The sequence below is a fragment of the Cnephaeus nilssonii genome (genome assembly GCF_951640355.1).
Source record: "Cnephaeus nilssonii genome assembly, chromosome: 11".
NCBI classification, from domain to species: Eukaryota; Metazoa; Chordata; class Mammalia; order Chiroptera; family Vespertilionidae; genus Cnephaeus; species Cnephaeus nilssonii.
In genome coordinates, this window is record NC_137082.1 from 60,257,258 (window position 1) to 60,278,366 (window position 21,109).

General features: G+C 36.9%; 1 protein-coding gene across 4 annotated transcripts in view; it reads left to right on the plus strand.

Annotated features, from left to right (window-relative positions):
* Positions 1-21,109, plus strand: part of ARHGAP28 (Rho GTPase activating protein 28) — a 143,629-nt gene that overhangs the window by 113,398 nt on the left and 9,122 nt on the right. For all 4 annotated transcript variants that reach the window (XM_079783398.1, XM_079783397.1, XM_079783399.1 and 1 more), the window contains 5 exons: positions 5,006-5,168; positions 10,935-11,017; positions 13,417-13,614; positions 13,950-14,063; positions 19,727-19,783. In XM_079783398.1, coding sequence (XP_079639524.1) covers positions 5,006-5,168; positions 10,935-11,017; positions 13,417-13,614; positions 13,950-14,063; positions 19,727-19,783 — 615 coding nt within the window. The remainder of the gene's footprint in view (positions 1-5,005; positions 5,169-10,934; positions 11,018-13,416; positions 13,615-13,949; positions 14,064-19,726; positions 19,784-21,109) is intronic.

A 21,109-nucleotide genomic window follows, 5' to 3' on the forward strand; every position in this document is an offset into this window, starting at 1 on the left:
ACTATTTTTTTTTTTTTTTGGTAATTTCATCCGTTAGACTATTTTTTTCTAGGAATATCCTTGAGGGAAGACCATTTCGAAAAAACTACATCATAATTATCTTCTCATTGTGCCGAGAGGATGACACTAACACTAATGCCTCAGCTACAATCAGGCCAGTCTTGTGCTTTTGAGGCCTGGTGAGGCCGACAGAAATGTGGTGCTGTGAGGAGCTGCTGGTGTTACCCACTCAGGCCCACAGCTGCAGGGCCCATTCCTGCATTTAAGGCCTCAGATCATTTGGAACCAATTTAATACTTTGGTGTTTTCAATAATCCCCCTTCCTCCCCTCCCCCACCAAATGACAGAAATTTGAGTCAAGCACTGGGGGAAGAAGGAAAACTGTTTGATATGTGAGGTTTTCTTTTCTGAATTATTCTGAGGCTTCTCTAAATGTTTCATAATTAGTACCTGGCCTGCTGGTTTCCCTTCCTGCACTGGCTTTTGAAGCTGAAGGCAGGTCTTTGCACTGTTTTACTATCTCAGAAGTGGAAGCAGGCTGTCTATTTGCGAGAGATTTAAGGACGTGGTTCTAGCCCTGGCGTGGTGTTCTCATTAACATTGAACAGAAAACATGATTCTCTAACCTCTAAATGCTCCCTGCCTTTGGCAAGGTCAATTCAACACCTGATTACCATGGTTTCCCATTTAGGGCCACAGAAATACCAGCTCTGCTATACTCCACAGTTGGCTCTGCCTAAATCCAACAGAGGGCATTCTTGCTCTGTTTTGTTTGACACTGGCCATCAGACAAAAAGAAGTGATATTATTACCCAAATATCCACAACCACATATGCATGTGTTTCCCTTGGTGACAATACTAAGGGTTATAACAAAGAGAGGGGGACAGAGCTAGCAGCTGGCATTTATTGAGCACTTACTGACTGACAGGCCCTGCCTCCTGAGCTTTACATTATATCATCTGATTTCATCTCTTTGAGGTCACTTCAATATCCCTGTGAAACAGTGAGAACTAGTTAGGCACAGGCCATACAACTAGTTAGTTGTGGAATTGGGATAAAAACCTAAAGAAGCTGGTTATAGAGCCTGCTCTTGACACTAGAGCTATATTGCTTTTTAGGTGACAGGGAACACTGCTGGTTAGAACGATGGCCACATCAGTGTTCAGATGGCTTCCTATGGGAATGATTTCCTGTAGGAAATGAATTTGAATTATTTTGCCCTCGCTGGTGCTTCCTGCCCACTTAAACACCATTTCCCCTTTACTTTACAGCAATGGCACCAAACATGGATGAAAAACATTTTTCTTCTCCTGTATTTACTAGTAATTAGTATGTTCATATTTTCTATTTCATCATGATTCAGAATTGGTATATTGTATGTTTCTAAGAATTTATTTCTTCTAGGTCGTACAATTTGATGGCATGTAATTGTTCATAGCAGTACCTTATGATCCTTTGTATTTCTGCGGTATCAGTTATAACCTCTCCTATTTCAATTCTGATTTTATTTGAGTTCTCTCTTTTTTTCTTGGTGAATCCATGTCCTTCCCTTGGAAATGTTTCATGTTGCCTCATTGCCTACAGAATGAAGTCCAATCACCTCTGGTCTATTCCTTGTCTTTCTCTTTATGTATCTTTACAAATAAAAACAGTTTTTAGTTTCATTGATCTTCTCTATTGTCTTTTTAATCTCTATTTTAATTTATTTCTGCTCTAATCTTCACTATTAACTTCCTTCTAATAACTTTGGGCTTTATTTGTTTTTCTTTCTTTAGTTACTTGAAGTATAAAGTTAGATTCTTTATTTGAGATTTTTTTGTTTGTTTTATGAGGTAAGCATTTAATCACTATGAACTTCCCTCCTAAAACTGCTTTTGCTGCATCTTACAAACTTTGGTATGTTGTGTTTCCATTTTTGTTTGCCTCAAGGTAGTTTTTAATTTTTCCTTTGATTTCTGTTTTGATCCATTGGTTGTTCGATAGCACATTATTTAATCTCCACATATTCATCAATTTTCCAATAACTGATTTCCTTGCCTCTAGCCTGCTCTTCTTTTTGTTAATCCTCACCAATGAAGTTTCATTGATTTTTAAAGAGAGTGGAAGGGAGGGAGGGAAGGGAGAAAGAGGGAAAGAGAGATGTGAGAAAGACCATCAATTGGTTGCCTCCTGTACAAGCCCCAACAAGAGCCAGGGAATGAACCCACAACCAAGGTACGTGCCCTTGGCCAGGAATTGAACCCAAGACCCTTCAGTGCATGGGCTGACACTCTAATCACTTAGCGTCGGCCAGGGTTAGCCTGCTCTTTAACTAGTGCCAAGCACCACATTCCTCCAAATCACTTTTGCATCTGGCTGTAAGAAAAGAAATGTTACCATGTCCTTCTCTTAGCAATGTTCCATGTTGCCTCATTGCCTACAGAATGAAGTCCAGTCACCTCTGGTGTATTCCTCAGCCTTGTCTTTCTCTTTATTCACCTCCTTGCCTGTGATGCACCAGCAACACAGAACTAATTGGAGTTCCCAGACCCCTTGGCCCTCCTTGGATTTGTATCGCTGCTTGAGCAGTTTCTTCTGTCCATGACACCCTTCTATTTCCTCTTCTGGCAAACTCCTTGCTAGCCTTCGTGACTTTGCCCTAGCAGAGTTTGATTCTCTTTCATGAATTGGTAGCATTCAATATGTGACCTTTCTTAGAGTATTTAACACCCTAAGTTAGCATTATGAGTACATGAAATAGTTGTATCCACTGAACTACAAGATGCCTAAAGGCAAAAAAATCTCTCATGTATCCTCCTTTTCTTAGATCCCAGTCTACACTCTCCTTTATTCAGCAAGAGTTTTATATGTATGCTTCAATGCTTTACTAAGTGTGTTTATCAGCAGAGGTTGATTGATTAGCTGTATATTGAGAGCTTCTCAAGGAAAATAAGAAAAATCTCTCGATGTCATCAAAAGATGGCTTGAAATCATTTCTTTGTCTATTAAGATGTGTCCTGCCAGGGCACCCCTGTTTTGCAGGCTCTTGGAGCCATGAGAGCATTTATTTCTGGGGTGGTTAATGAGCTGCTCCTTGGGAGGAAAAAGTCTGATATAAAAACTGACTCTGGCTTATTTCACTTAGCATAATGCTCTCCAGTTCCATCCATGCTGTTGCAAATGGTAAGAATTCCTTTTTTATAGCAGCATAGTATTCCATTGTGTAGATGTACCACAGTTTTCTAATCCACTCATCTGCTGATGGGCATTTAGGCTGTTTCCAAATCTTAGTTATTGTAAATTGTGCTGCTATGAACACAGGGGTGCATATATCCTTTCTGATTGGTGTTTCTGTTTTCTTGGGATATATTCCTGGGAGTGGTATTACTAGGTCAAATGGCAGTTCCATTTTTAATTTTTTGAGGAAACACCTTACTGTTTTCCACAGTGGCTGCACCAGTCTGCATTCCCACCAGCAGTGCACGAGGGTTCCTTTTTCTCCGCATCCTCGCCAGCACTTGTCATTTGTTGATTTGTTGATGATAGCCATTCTGACAGGTGTGAGGTGGTACCTCATTGTTGTTTTGATTTGCATCTCTCAGATGATTAGTGACCTTGAGCATGTTTTCATATGTCTCTTGGCTTTCTGAATATCCTATTTCGAAAAGTGTCTATTTAGGTCCTTTTGCCATTTTTTTTTTATTGGTCTGTTTATCTTTCTTTTGTTAAGTTGTATGAGTTCCATGTAAATGTTGGAGATTGAACCCTTATCAGAGATAACATTGGCAAATATGTTCTCCCATGATCTCACTCACTTATGGATAGTAAAAAACATTATAAACTGATGAAAAAAAGTAGATACAGAGAAACATCAAACAGACTGTCAAACTACAGCAGGAAGGCTAGGGAGGGTTGGTGGGGGGAAGGTAAGAGATTAACTGAAGGACTTGCATGCATGCATATAAGCATAACCAATAGACACAAGACACTGGTTGGGTGGGGGAGGAGGGCATGTGCTTGGGGTTAGGGGAGGCTGGGGGAAGGTCAATTGGAAAAAAAAGGAGACAATGTACTACTATTTGTAATACTTTAAACAATAAAATAATAATAATAATAATAATAATAATAATAATAATAATAAATTTTAAAAAACTGACTCTGGCTATGCATGTCTAAGACTGGAAGAATTAGGCTTCTCCTAGGAATAAAGCAGGGGTCTTAAAGAAATTGAGAGTTTTCAAAGTTACCTTGTAAGTATCCTTTTTGGAACTGTTAAGGTCAATCAGGGAATTGACTTAACTATCAGCTATTAATAGTAACATCTGTAGGTGAAGGGAGCAGTAGAAAGTGAGTTTGACTTTGAAAAAGAAACATGAAGAATTGGTGGCACTGATCAAATGAATTGATAACATAAATGCATAACCCAGTAGAACTTAATGAGGCTTAGTGTTTTGTTTCTTAAAGTATTTACACAATGTTCCAAACTTTCTGAAGGATTGCATAAGCATGCACACATGTGGGAGACATGTGTATGTCTTGGCTTAAAACTTTGCCATAACTGCTCCAGGAAGATGTCATTGGTTTGTAGGTTGAATGAGATCAGAGTTTCTTTATTCTGGATGTGAATTAACTGAGAGGCATACATTCATGATCTAATTTAGAAATTCTAGATGACCATGATAGAAAAGAAATGGAGTCTTTGTCAAAAATCTAACAGTCTAACTGCATTATCATGTAGGAATAGGTGGCATTCTGCCCAAACCACATAAATGAAATTATGACCTGAGGAAAAAATTCTCATATTTGTGTAGAATTAGCAAATAATTTCAAGATTAACATTGTTCAAAAAGATTCTAGAAAACCATTTGTAAAAATTAATTCAGAAATAACTATTTCAATTCTTTAATCATTTTGGGAAACGTTAGGCTTTTTAATAGTTTGTGTGAGAACAGCTTTCAAAGTGGAGTGGAGGGGGTCAGGTGGTAAAAGCTCATTAAATATTGACTGTTTTCCTTGATTTTCAGCAATACCGTGAAGAACTGGATGCCAAGTTTAATACTGACAAATTTAAATGGGACAAAATGTGCCATAGAGAAGCTGCAGTGATGTTGAAAGCCTTTTTCAGAGAATTACCCACTTCTCTCTTCCCTGTGGAATATATACCTGCCTTCATCACTCTAATGGAAAGTAGGTGGAAGATGTTAAGTGTGAATGGACTAATATATGAGGTCAATAAAGTGACTTAGAGTAGAAGAAAGATACAAAATAAAATGTGATCCGAAGTGTATATTTGCTCTTTCCTGGCAATGCTTGGTGAAATATTGTGTTTGATGGTAAGCAGTCATCTCTTTACATAATTAATCTGATAGATATGATTTAGAGAGTTTTATAATCATTAAAAGGTAGAGGGGTGTGCAGAAGGAATAGACTCTCGAGATTTAAATTCCTGCTCAACCAATTGTTAGCCATGCAATGAACCTTTCTGGACTTCATTAGTGTGCCTATAAATTGCAGTTAATAGTTATGTGTCAACGTTGTTGTGGCTATTGGGTGAAAACATCTAGAATAGTGTCTGGTGTGTAATAGTCCTTAAGTCCCTCTCTCTTCTTTGAATCTAAAATCCTGTCCTGATGTTGTAACATATAATAAATGTTACACAGAATGTGTTTTATCTTTGAAAATTAGATCACTTGGTACTTCTGAAAATTACAAAGACATATAGATTATGCCTTAAGTGAGTACTTTGATAAAAGTATAGTAATGGAAAGTGTGTTGTGTTTGGCAATGAGGGAATAATTTGTCATGGCTTCCGCCTAAGGGTTGAATATTTCGGAGGGTGTGACAAGAGAGACATTTAGAAAAGGAAAATGGAGCTAGATGGTGGGGCTTTCACTACTAACCTGAGGAATTCAGGAATCACAGACCTAAATATATACAGTAAATCCTCACTTGTCATCGATAGATTCTACAACTTTAAGTGAAACAATTATGAGGAAAACAGTTTTACCAGAGGCTAATTGATGTAAACAAGAGTTAAGTTCTTAGAGCATCGCATCAACATTATGATGAAACAATGTTGAATGAGATGATGGTATTCGAGGACTTACTGTACAGCCTGTTAAATAAATGGCATTCTACATGGACAGAAAAGAGCTATGGCAGACTGAGAGGACACGCCCCAAATAATGAGGCAGCAGCTGCTCAGCTCTGCTCTTCCCTCTCTGTCTGCAGCCAGTACACTTCATTTAAGGGAGAGGATCTGCAAAGTATCCTGAAAAGGCTCACAGAGGAGTCCACATTTCTTTGTATGATTTTGAAAGTGAAAAATACTACACTACAGTGAGTGATTTGAAACCAGCCAACCCCACAGGGAAACCCAAAGGTCAGGGCTACTACCAGCAGGGAATACAGCCTTTTTGCCAAGTAGAGTAAACTTTAGTTGTAATGAGATTTTCTGAAGTGAAGAATTATAGACGTGGGTATGTGTGTTAAATCTGCCCCTCTTTATACTCTGAAACAGTATAGAGGATATAGAGTCACTTCCACTAGGGTAATTACTTTATATTTTCAAACTTGGAACAAATGTTGTCCATAAAATTATAGGACTAATAGTTCATCAATCAAACCTGAGCTATTTGCATGAAAACTTTGATAGCTTTCTAAGGAAATAATGACCTCAGGACAAAAAAGACTTAACTAGATGCAATAAATGAATTAAGTACCAAACCATTAAACACAAAACAGAGTAGGGCCAGGTTTCCTAAATAAAATGAAAATGGATTATTTGCCAGTTTAGATTTTTAATCTTAACAGAAACTTTATAATTTATCTGAAATTGATGGAGATACAGTCTGCATCTATTATCTCCCCCATAATGGTTTTTTGGGATTACATTGAAAGGTTATAGACAGCCCTTAGCCTGCTGTGTCCTCATTAAAAATAATGCTTTCTCTGTCCCTAAATATGTACTGAGATGTGCTCCTGATAGTCCTGTTATTCAGTCAAACTCATGTCAGCATGCATTAGCAGTTTTCAGAAATATCCTGCACCTGTGTCATTTTTGTTTACAAATTTGACATAAGTTTCTAGAAATCCACATGGGGATTGTGCTGAGAAAATATGACACAATCCTATAAATACTCCTTCCAACTGTTCCTTCATTATGTGTTTATTTGTATTCGTCATCTCCTAACTTGGGTGCACACAACCTCTTGTAACAAGTACCTGGTCACAGGAGTGTTTCCAGTATTGTGAAGCTAAGTGACTATAAGCAGCTGACTGCCTTCCATCCATTGACTATACATAGATAGATTTTTCATCAACTTGAGAACTCCCCAGGGATTCTAGAACATAATGCTTCATGCCAGGAACTCCCCACTAAGAGACCATTTTGAGGAGAATACAGAGAGACAAAGCAAAACCGGGATGCTGTAGTAAACACCACATTTTCAGCACAGCTGGTGTAGGTTAACCAGTTGTGGATGGAATTGCTCAAATCCCTTCCCTGAAATGGGAAGAGCTGGCATTGAGAACAAAAGCATAAATGCCAAACGTCTAGCGCCATCTTCTGTCGTTGTCAAGGAATAAAATATCAATAATCTCCAGAGATCCAAATAGAATCACCTTCCCTAAATGTCCATTTAAGATCTAGAATATGTGTCATTAATCAGAACAAGAGAAAACACACATAGAGGTAACAACTTAGAGGCACTGATGTGAACACTCTACACATACTAACTTATTTAATCTTTCTTTTTTAATGCTGGGCATTCTGTTTACAGAAGCTACCTTGTTTAAAGTTATCATCTTTGCTGATAATATGCCTTAGAAATGGCTCATGATTGAAGCTTTGTTGGATTCCCCAGAAGAAACATCTCATAGTGTGTATAGAACATTTATTAGGGTGTACACTTGGCTTCCACACTTCTGAAAGGGAAGGGAAAAAAAGCAGAATTGGGCAGAGGATAAGGCTGAGTAGTGGTGCATTCTGAGCCAAGACCTCATGCAACCCTCTGGAGAGCTCTGAAGCTGGGTGGCCTTTCAGAATTGTTTCCCAGTACAGTGAGAAAGTTGGGCATTTTTATTCTGAATCGGGCTGTGAGTGGATATAGACTGAACCTCAGAAGACATCCTGACCTTAGGCAAAACAGCTGGGGAGAGGAGAGCACTTTCTAGGAAGAGCTGCCAGCTGAGGGATTAGGTCCTTCAGTCCTGAAGAGGGGAGTGGGGATGCAGGCCGACATCATGTTCCATGTCCCACTACAGGCATGATGTGAAAACAAAAAGATTTTTCTAACGTCCTGAGATACCCCCACATGAAGAAGAAACAAATGAATTTTTAGAGGCAAACATACAAAGGAAATCTTAGTTATGAAATAAAGCTCACATTTTTTCTTTATTTCTTTATTTTTTAAATTTAATTCTTTATTGTTTAAAGTATTAAATACGTCTCCTTTTCCCCCCACTGACCTCTCCCCGGCCACTCCCACCCTCCAGCACATGCCCTCACTCCCCTACTGTCTGTGTCCATTGGTTATGCTTATATGCATGCATACATAAAGCCCAAATTTCTTAAGGTAAATGGATTACTCTATCCATAAACCACTATGCACAAAAGCACCTTTTACTGATCTTGTTGTTCTTGGTGTTGAAAGGTTTCTCTCTGATTTCATGAATCCATACTTTAATAAGAGGTACTAATTCGTATGTAACAATCTGTCCCTACATAAAATAGAAGATATTTCAGCACTGTCTCTTACACAGCAATGGATGGGTCATTCCCAAAACATTTACCCAGCGGCACCAAAGTGAATGTCCAGCACTTTAGTCCACATACTACATAAAGCATACACAATGGCAAAGGCAAATTGGTCCAAACTTTTCAAAATTATTGGTGGCAAAAAATCCCCTGAGAGACTCAATAGGTAACAAAATCTTGCCATTTCTGTAATTATTCAATCCAGGAAAAACTATAAAGGATAGGGCATATATCACAATCCCAGTTAAGTATAATTTGAGTATTTATAAATGGATTTTATATAATTGCCCAAATCACAAAGCCTTAAGCAGGTTTCAGTAATGTTTGGGGGTTTTTCCCAAAGCTGTCTTCTGTATCTGTGAATTTGTTTTTTTGAAAATGTGTTGTTTTTTGGATGGTATTTTTTAGATTTAGATTCCACAGATAAGGGAGATCAGATGCTATTAGTCTTTCTCTGTCTGACTTATTTCACTTAGCACAATGCCCTCAAGATCCATTCATGTTATTGCAAATGGCAAGATTTCATTTTTGACTGAATAATATCCACTGTGTGTGTGTGTGTGTGTGTGTGTGTGTGTGTGTGTGTGTGTGTGTGTGTAACACATTCTCTTTTTCCATTTATCTATAACTGGACACTTGGGTTGTTTCCATATTCTGACTAATGTAAATAATGGTGCAGTGAACACTGGGATGCATATGTCTTTTCCAGTTAGTGTTTTCATTTTCTTAGGATAAATACCCAGAAGTGAATTGCTGCATCATATGACAAATTGGTTTTTAATTTTTTTGAGGCACCTCCATACTGTTTTCCATAGTGGCTGTACCAATTTATATTCCCACCAACTGTACACAAGGGTTCCCTTTTCTCCATATCCCGTATTAATAACAGGTGTTGCGCCGAAGCCGGTTTGCTCAGTGGATAGAGCGTCGGCCTGAGGACTCAAGGGTCCCAGGTTCGGTTCTGGTCAAGGGCGTATGCCTTGGTTGCGGGCACATCCCCAGTGGGGGGTGTGCAGGAGGCGGCTGATCAATGTTTCGCTCTCATCGATGTTTCTAACTCTCTATCCCTCTCTCTTCCTCTCTGTGGAAAATCAATAAAATATATTTTTTTAAAATAAATAAAATAAATAACAGGTGTTGGAAGGGATATGGAGAAAAGTATTTCATCACACCTGTTAGCCATTCTAACAGGTGTGAGCTAACATTTCATTGTGGTTTGATTTGCATTTCCCTGATGATTAATGATGGTGAGCATCTTTTCTTGTACCTGTCTTTGGAAAAATGACTGTTCTGCCCATTTTTAAATCAGATTGTTTGTGGTTTTTTTGCTATTGAGTTGTATTAGTTCTTTATGTTTTGAATATTTGTGCCTTAATATATAATGATTCACAGATGTAATGATTTGCAACTATTTCTCACATTCAGCAGGTTGCTTTTCATTTTGTGAATGGTATCTTTTCCTGTGTAAATGCTTTTGAGTTTGATATAGTCCTACTTGTTAATTTTTCTTTCTGCTGCTTTTGCTTTTGGTGTCAGATTCAGAAATTCATCATCGACACAGACATATGTCAAGGACCCAATGCCATGCTTTCTTCTAGGAGTTTTATGGTTCCAGGTCTTTCCCATAAGTCTTTACTCCATTTTTGAGTTTTAAATCATTTAAATTTTATAACAGCCCAGTGAGGGAGGTGTAAAGACTGCTTACATTTTGCAAATGATAAAATAGAAGCAACGAGGGGTGAAATAGCCTGCCCAAAGTCACTCAGGGACTAAGCAGTACCTGCAGGATTAGAAGCTGCTTATATGGCCCATGTTCCTAATAATTATATTTTGCTGCTTCTTTATGTGGAAACAAGATTTATTTTCTCTTGAATTGAGCTTCAAGCCTTCTGTTTATAGCATAAAGGTAAAGCAAGGTCTGTGAAAGTACTTTGAAATAAGAAATGTTATACTAGTACAAATCCAGAATTATTTTGAGGATCTTGGCCACCTGCCTCTACAATGGCATCACGGGATGTGAGACGGGAGCTGATAGACTGTCCACACGAACCAATTTAATTGTTGGGCACAAAAACGGAGTCCTTACCACCTAGAGCAGTCAGGAGCCCTCCTCTGCCACCAGATGTTAGCGAGAAATGCTGTCAGAATACATCAGTGGTGTTCCAAATGAGTGGTTATTTCTGTTTTCTTGTTAGGAGGGCCTCACATCAAGGTACAGTTTCAAGCCTTACACCTCATGGTCATGGCACTGCCTGATGCCAACAGGGACACAGCTCAGGTATGTTGTATTGACCTCATGGTTTGTCAGTGGCTCTTGTTGGTCAGAGGAAATGGCTCAGATGGAAAAGTGAAAAACAGATGACAAACAAGTGAAAAACAAGCTGAGCATGCTGCAAACCTGTTTCCCTTCCATGCTCCCATTGCTGTTCTCTGGAGGAAGATAAGAGAGAATGTAAATCCTGGAGTCTTCTTTGAACATTTCAGTTTCATTCATTTAATCTGTTAGATATTGAATGTCTACCATGTGCCAGGCCCTGGGCTAGGGTTAGGATTAGGATTAGGAAAAGCAAACATGGAAGACTTAAGTAGAATAATGTCAGAAATAAACAAGAATATTATGTAAGTTGTAAAATATAAAACTCTCTAATTGCTGGTCCTCAGCTGCCCACCTCAGTCTAGTGGCAAAAGATCTGAAGAGTGTCCTTAGGGAGAAATTTTGAAATCAGTGATTTAATTTTTTTAAATGTTCATGCCTTAACATTTGCAAATTCAATGTAAAGAATTCTACAATCTCTGAATTTTAGAGGTTACAAGATAGGAACTTGTCATTTTATGGATTAGGAAAATTGAACTCAGAAAAGTGATTTGTCCATTAACATATGATAGAACATTTGATAGAATCCTGTTCCATAGTTCTTCATCCCAAATATCCCTCCCTTCATTTCAAATTCATTTTGTTGCTGTATGTTGGTAAAAAACCAAAGTTTCTCTTGCTATTTTGATAGTGATTCTGTATACAATAGGGCATTTGTTATATAAGTATAATAGGTGTTGAGAATCTTTGAAATGAGGTTAGATGAGTTAGAAAGAGCCAATAATTTTGAGGCCAGTAAACATAATGCTAAAAACAAATATGATTCTTAATGCTGCCTGTTATCAGACATTTTAATTTGATGAGGATACTTCCTCCCACATAGTGAAAACACCTATGTTAATTATATGTTAATTATATCCTCAACCCAAAGATGGGGGTTGGCTATGGCATAAGAACTTTTTCTAATACAATTTCATAATTTTTGAAAAGCTGGAATTTATTAGTTTTTGACTTTGTCTAAGCAATGATCTTTTATCCAAAAAAATGCATCAGGTATCAGATATCTCAGTCAAAATATCATCTATCCTTTCATATAATTGAGGATGTAGTAATTATCAGGAAATTCAATACATTTCTAACAGAAGATCCTCAAAAAACATTACAGAACTTGTGAAGAATCAATCTCTCTCTCTCTCTCTCTCTCTCTCTCTCTCTCTCTCTCTCTCTCTCCTTCCTGCCTCCCCGCCCCCCCTCCCTTTCTCTCTCCCATTCTAAATTGTGACTGGAACTAAGATTGAAGTTGGTGTGGTGTACATAGAGATCAAGAGATCTGGCTCAAGAATCAGATGTCTTCAGTTCAAATCCTGGCTTTGCTACTTAATGAACTGATGCTTGACAAAGCTATCAATCCTTCTCCACCTTAGTTTCTCATCTATAAAATGGTATTAATACTGGTACCTACCACACAAGATTTTGAAATATGATAAAATCAGTGGTGCTGATTATATATATATATATATTGCTAAGAATAATGCCTGGCTCATAATAAACCCTCAGATAAATGTTAACTATTATTATTCTTATGTGCTGTTCATTTTCTCATTACAAATAGAATAGCAGATTTCAAACTTGGGAAACTAAAGAGCATCTCCCTTCAGGATTTCAGTCCTCTTGGTGAATTTCAGAAGGTCTGATAAACATTTATACTTGGTTGGCTTAGCCAAACTGTTATTAAGCTTTCTCAAAGCTTTATAAAAAACACACTTTAAAACAGCTGCATGTAAGCATTTTCCTTTGGTCTACTGAAGATTCCAAAATTGAAAAACAATGGAAAACTGATAAATTTTACTTTACCACTAAGTAAAATTTAAAATTTTTTCAATTGTGTTTACATTTGGCCTGAAGAATGAGATACTCATTTTTTTTAAAAAAATGGATTTTCCTTTCCCAAGAAAATGGTAGTTTTTAGTAGTGATGCTTTAAATTAAGGGTGTGTTTTGTTTTGTTTTAGAATTACTTTTCTTCAAAATGAAATTGCATTACATGTTATTTATCTTTTTTGAGATCAATATTTTTTAGTCCTAGTTTACTACTTAATTTTAGTATTTGTCAAACTTATTTAGGATAAAAGAAAAGATAATACAAACTATTATTTATAGAGATTCCACTATAATAAACTTCATAAAAACTACTCACATTTCTCATCAGCACTTTTAAGCAAGTAAAGGGGAGCATGACATTTAGCCATTCTGTACTTCTGAGAATAATCTGACAATTTTCCCGAGGCACAGAAATAAATGAAGATGATCATTGATGCCTTTTGATAATTTACATTAGTGTGACACAATGCTGTATCTTTTTAGGCCCTCATGACCTTCTTCAATAAAGTGATTGCCAATGAATCAAAGAACCGAATGAGCATATGGAACATTTCTACTATAATGGCACCAAACCTTTTCTTCAGTAGAAGCAAGCATTCTGACTATGAAGAATTACGCTTAGCAAACACTGCAGCCCACATCATCCGCCTAATGCTTAACTACCAGAAAATTCTGTGGAAGGTGAGTAATAGTGTGATAACCTTAATGTACTCCTTTCAAGTCTACCAGCACCCAAGAAACAATGGCTCCATGAGGAAGCAATGCCCTTAGTCACAGGGAGGAAATATGAGAATATAATCCAGGTTACCTGTGGTATCGTTATGCATTTTTTGAGGGCTGTTCCTGAACTTGTCCTCTCTTTTTAAATATGAATTCTAATAGTGTTTTCTAATTTTTACAAGGACAAATGCCACAGTATACTGAGTGGCTATGAATTACCATAACTGACGACAGAATCTAGTGGGAAGGTTTAATTTGAGTATTTTCCTTCAGGTCAAGCTATTTTTCTTCTCCAGGTCCCATCTTTCTTAATCAATCAAGTCCGAAGAATGAATGAAGCCACCATGTTGTTAAAGAAGCAGCTCCCAAGTGTCAAAAAGTTGCTAAGGCGGAAGACCATAGAACGAGAGGTAATAGTAAACACGGATGCAAGTGTTACTACCAGGTTTTTATTTCTCAGAGCGAGGCACAAAGTAGCTTGTCATTTAGAACCAGAAATTGTATATTCTCACCAAATGCCAGTCTTGTGACTATAAACTTTGTGGAAATTGTGTTTATGGCAGAACACTGTGGTTTTTTTACTTTGCTATGCATTTTGGTTGAAGTTTTTGAAATATCTCTATCATGCTTACCTACTGTTTTATTCTGTCAAGTACTTTAGGCTAAAATGGTTCTCAAAAAAACTGAACGTTGATGTTTTAGTCCCTATGAGTGAGATTTAAGAATTTAAAATATCTAATACATAAATTTCTTCAGTGATTGAATACTGAAAGAATATCGTATCGTCAGGTTGTTTTGTGTGTAAATTCATTGCATTCTGAAGAATATTTGCATTAGCACAATTTGTGTAGAGGTGAATAACGGAAAGAGGTGCAAAATATCCTCACACTAGGATATTTTTCCATTGATTTTCAGACAGTGGAAGGGAGGGAGGCGGGGAAGAGGGGAGAGAGAAAAAGAAAAACATCAATGTGAGAGAGACACATCGATTGGTTGCCTCCTGCATGCACCCTGACCAACCTGCCAGGGCCAGGGATCGAACCCACAACTGAGGTACGTGCCCTTGACTGGGAATGCAACCCCAGCTCTTTGGACTGCAGGCCAATGCTCTAACCACCAAGCAAAACTGGCGGGAGCTAGAAGAATTAACTTTATTGCTTTAATTTAATTTGAGGATGATTATGAGTGTCAGGCATAGCATTTGACCTTGAGGAGGATAGAGAGATACATGAAACTCACTTTGCCCCTTAAAGGAATTTACACCTAATGTAGGAGACAGGTGTGTAGAGAGCTATGGATATGCATTAAGTGCCAGATCAACTGTGCACACAGCGTATAAGGACCATGCAGAGGAGAAAGAAATGTGCTCCAACATGGGAAATTGTGAACAGCTTCATGGAAAAAGTGTCATTTGAGCTGCATGTTGAAGGATGGATAGCATTTTGAAGGGAGACAGGAAGGGAAAGCTCATCCAGGGAAAGGAATGGTAGATGCCAAGGTGGTGAGTGCTGCTGGTTGATTTATCACAATCATGATGAATGGCTGTATTCCCTTATTGGTAATAGGCAAAGTAACTTTAGATCAAGTAGAACCAAGACATTTATATATTTTAAAAAATTGTTTTGAGAAAAAGTCACATAATCGAAAATTCACCATTTTAATTATTTTGAAATGTACAATTCATTGGTTTTGGTATATTCACAATGTCATGCAACTATCACCATCATCTGATTCCATAATATTTTCATCATCCCTAAAAGAAACCCCATGCCAATTAAGCACTCATTCCTCATTACTCCCTCTCCACAGCCCCTGAAAAATAGTAATCTGCTTTTTGTCTCTGAGTTTACCTATTTTGGACATTTCATATAAATGGAATCATACAATATATGGTCTTTTGTGTCTGCCATCTTTCACTTAGCAAAATGTTTTCAAGGTTCATCATATTGTAGCATATATTACTACTTCATTTATTTGATTTTATATTCTTTTAAAAATAACTTTATTGAGATATAATGCACATATACAGTTCATCCATTTAAAGTGTACAGTTCAGTGGGTTTTCATGTATTCACAGATATTCAGTTAGTGATACAATCAATTCTAGAATATTTCTTCACCTCGGGGAAAAAATATACCCTTTGGCTATCATCTCCCTATCCCCACCAGCCCCATTTCCACCACCAGCCCTAACAATGATCTATCTGTTTAGAGTTCCCTATTCTGTCCTTTCAATGAATAAAAAATCATATAATATATGGGTTTTTTGTGGCTTACTTCACTTAACGTTATATTTTCATGATTCATCAAACTTACAGCATGTATCAGTACTTTCTTTTTATGGCTGAATTATATTCCATTATATGGATATATCACATTATTTATCAATTTATCCATTGATGGCCATTTAGATTAGTTACACATTTTAGCTACTATGAAACAATGCTGTTATAAGCACTTATGTACAAGTTTTTGTGTCAATATATGTTTGGCTCCATTGGGAATATGCTGGGTCATATGGCAACTCTATGTTGAATCATCTGGGGAATTACCACTGTTTTCCAAAGTGGCTGCCCCATTTTACATTTGCTCCATCAGCATATGAGGATGCAGATTTCTCCATATCTTCACCAACACATATATTATCAGAACTTCGTTATTCTAGCTATCTGGTAGGTAGGAAGTGGTATCTCATTGTGTGGTTTGGATTTGTATTTCCCTGGTGACTAATGATGTTGAGCATCTTTTGATATGCTTATTGGCCATTTGTATATCTTCCTTGGAGAAATATCTACCCAGATGTTTTCTCATTTTTGTTTGGGTTATTTGAATTTTTATTATGTTGTAAAACTTCGTATATTCTATATACAAGTCCCTTATCAGATGTATACATAGTTTGAAAATATTTGTGTCCTTTGATGCACAAAGGTTTTTAATTATGATGAAGTGTAATTGCATCTATTTTTGTTGATCATGTTTTGTTGTCATATCTAAGAATCTTTTCTCAAATCCAAGATCATAAAGATTTAACCCTATGTTTTTGTCTAAGAATTTTATAGTTTTAGTTTATATATATATATATATATATATATATATATATATATATTTGTTTCATTTTTAGTTGTTTTTAGGAGATATTCATTCTTTTACATGTGGCTGCCCAGTTATCCCAGCACCATTTGTTGAAAAAAAATAATCTTTCCCCAGTGAATGGTCTTGGCACTTTTGTCAAAAATTAATTTATAATAGTTATATAACTTTATTTCTACAATCTTAATTCTGTTCCATTGATCTATATGGCTATTCATATGCCAGTATCACACTGTTTTGATTACTGTACCTTTGTGTGTTTTTTAAATATTTTTTATTGATTTCAGAGAGGATGGGAGAGGGAAAGATAGAAACATCAATGATGAGAGCATCGTTGATTGACTGCCTCATGCACACCCCCCACTAGGGATTGATCCTGCAACCTGGGCATGTGTCCTGACCAGGAATCAAACCTTGACCTCCTGGTTCATAGGTCGATACTCAACCACTGAGCCACATCAGCTGGGCTGTACCTTTGTTTTAAGTTTTGAAATTAAAAAATGTAAGCACTCCAACTTTTTATTTTTCAAATAACTTTGGTTATTTTGGATTCCATGTATTCCCATATGAATTTTAGAAGCAACTTTTTCATTTCTGAAAAAAAGGTACTTGGGATTTTGATAGGGATTGAATTGAATATGTAGATTAATTTGAAAGTATTGCCACTCTAATAATATTAAGCTTTCCAGTGCATGACAATGAATTGTCTTTCCATTTTTTAAAGTTTTCTATAATTTTTTCAGTGTTTCATAGTTTTCAGTGTATTAGGCTTACACTTTCTTGATCACACGTTTTTTTTGAAACTATTGAAAATGATATTGTTTCTTTATTAATTTTTGGGTGTTTAAGTGTTAGTATATGAAAATACAACTGAATTTTATATATTGATGTTGTATCCTGCAATTTTGCTGAATTCTTTTATTAGTTCTAAAAGTTTGTTTTGTTTGTGTAGATTCTATAAGATAATGTTATGTTTTCTATGAAGAGAGAGAATTTTCCTTCTTCCTTTCCAATCTGGGTGCCTTTTATTCCTTTTTCTTGCTAAATTGCCCTGGCTGGAACTTTCTGTAAAGTATTAAGAAGGCAAGAGCAGAGATCCTTATAACTCTGCCTGAACCTTCATTTTATGCTTGGACAGAGCCTGAATGTCAGCTAGAGGTGAGAGTTCAAGTTCTTTTCAGGTCTTTCCTGAACATATGCACAACCCTGGACATGTGCATGGCCTCTGGATTCTCTGGAATATGTTGGAGCTTTTCAGAGCCCTAATTTCTCAAAGTATGTGGATCTCTAGGCTTGCCTCTAAAGCTTTTTAGTCTTTCCCCCGCCCCCCAACTCTTACCCACTGCATCAGACAGCAGAGATAAAACATTTGCCTATAGGTGTTTTCAACATTATACTATTTTAGCCCTGATCAAGTTCCAAGTTAGGCAAGCTAAAGGCAGTCCTTTTGAGCCAGTGTTCCAGGGAACCATGAGATAGGTCAAAACAAATAATTATTCTTTGTGAGTGAGGTGTCTTTTGCTCCCTCTAGGACCTGTACCAGGAATGCAGGCTATCAATGAGCTAGGGCCGTGGTCAGCAAACTGCGGCTCGCGAGCCACATGTGGCTCTTTGGCCCCTTGAGTGTGGCTCTTCCACAAAATACCACGGCCTGGGCGAATCTATTTTGAAGAAGTGGTGTTAGAAGAAGTTTAAGTTTAAAAAATTTGGCTCTCAAAAGAAATTTCAATCGTTGTACTGTTGATATTTGGCTCTGTTGACTAATGAGTTTGCCAACCACTGATAGGGAACAGAAATGGGAAAAGTGTAAGCTAAAAAGCCATAAAGCTTACTGATCTTAACAAGATTCAGCTATTTTTTCTTAGGCACTCTGGTTGCAAACTCCGGGTTAGTATCCAGAGTTCTGAAAAAGTTGATACTGACCATTTTTGCCACTTTATTCATTGCTTTTATGAAGGGACAGTCTTTTGAATTCCTTACTCTGCCATTTTCACTGTGAACAATATTAATGGCAAAAGTATGTTATGTTCAGAGCTGAAACTGAGGTCAGGTCAGGCTTTGCCATAGGAGCCTTGGTGAATTAGTCTTTATTTGAATCTCAGGTTTATTATAAATTGGAGTGGGGGAGGAGGAAGTAATGTTTTCTGTCTCACGGAGTTATCATTAGCATCAACTCATATAATGTGTATAAGCACTTTGTAAATTGTATAATGCTATATGAATACAAATTTTTTAATTGTAAATTAGAACCAAGCAGAATTTAAAAGTTATAAGTATCATGGAAGCAACACTTAAAGATGAAGAAATAGTCTTTCTGCAGTTCTATTGTACTATACCATGTTTTTAATTCTTAACTTTTATTGGAATAGACAGTTTATGGAAAGGTTAAAAAATTCAAAAGGTAAGAAAGACAATAGGATAAAAATTGGATACCTTGACTTCCCCTCCCAGAGACAAATGATGCTACCAATGCAGGTTGTATGTCCACAGGAACTTGCAGGTGTACTAGTATATACTTCCGGAAAAAACTATGCACATACAAGCAGATATGAGTAAATGTCCTCCCCCCTTTTTTCTATGAATGATATAACACACATAAAACACTGTCCTGCATCTTTGTGATTATTCCACATCGGTCCACAAAGCCTTCTTCTCTGCTTCTTTTGCACGATATTTCATAGACACATCATAATTTATTTAAGCTACCTCATATTATTGAACAGTTAGATGGTGTCCAGTCTTTTGCTATTAAGAGTTTTACATCAGTGAATAAACTTGTTTTATGTCATTTTTAAAAAATGAAGTATATTTGTAGGATAAATTTGTAAATTTGGAATTGCTGGATTAAAGTACATATTTATTTTTTAATTTGGTAAATATTCCAAAATATTTTCCATAAAGATTGTACCAGTTTGTACTTTCAACAGCAGCATATGCTTGTCTTTCCAATATTAATCCTAAAAACTAAATGTGTTTTATTTAGGTTACAAGCCCCAAGACTTCAAAGGTACTACAAAAATCGCCCTCTTTAAGAAGAATGGTAAGAAAAAAAATAATTTCCTTTCATCTGTGATTATTAACTTCCTACATAGTATTCCCTGGTTACGTCCAGAATATCTGTGTATAATTTTGGTCATGATATATCCTTCAAACTTGACATTTTTATTGTAGCACAACTAAATGGTGATTCAAAATGTGTGGTTAGGCACCTCCACACAGGTGGAAATTAGAAGGAAATGTGATTTTTATGATCACAGGTTCGATAATGTCAGGGGTATGGAATTTATCTTACAGAGGCTTCTGGACACCTGGAAGGGGCGGGACATGAAATGAACAAGGGTAGCTTAAGAATACAATCTTGGCTGCAACGAAGCAGGGGCACTCTGCCCCATTCAAGGTCTAAATCTTGTATGTGCATTTCCTACCATGCTCTCCTGGTTCTGCTGGGAATGGTAGAATAGTCCTATAAAAATCGACCCTATTTTAAAATTTGTATTTGTTTTCTAGTACCGGATGACTTACTAGTAAAACAATAGAAATTCACTCCCCACAGTTCTGGAGTCTAAAAGTCCAAAATCAAGGAGTTGGTTTGGTTGATTTCTTCTGAGGGCCATGAAACCAGAACCTATTCTTGACTTCATTTCTAGATTTTCATAATGCCAGCAGTATTTGACATTCCTTAGCTTGTCAGTGCATTCCAACCTCTGCCTCTGCCTTTATATGCATTCATCCTGTGTATGTGTCCCTGTTTCTTCTCCTCTTGTAAGGACACCAGTCACACTGGGTTAAGGGCCTACCCTACTCTGGTATGAGCTCATCTTAGCTATTATATCTGCAATGACCCCATAAATAAGGTCATATTCTCAGGTATTGGGGGTGAGGACTTCAACATACCTTTGTGGGGAATGCAATTTAACACATAATATCCCTTCTAGGGTAAATATTGAATCAGTTCACATAAATCTACATCAGCAATTTCACCTTTTGAGAACATACAGATTTACCTGAGGAGTAGCCAGACCCTCAAACAAATAGAAACTTTCTATTCATCTCTAGTTAGAGAATTAATCATTAAAACAACTCAAAATTTTGAAACAAAGGAATTTTCCAGTCAATCCTGACAAAACAGAAATGTCTATTAATTAGAGAGCAACATTTTTAAATATTTCATTTAGATGGGAGTTCCAGAGTCCCCAAGCCAATTCTGTTACATAAAAGCAGAGACATTTTCTTTCCCAGTAGCAGTCCATGTCTGCCCTTCACAGTGTTATTAACACACGTGGAGGGATCAAGTCTCAAGTGTCCATCTGGAGTTACCTTTGGGCTGGCTAAAGCAAAGGGATATTTAAAACGTCATATTTCCTAA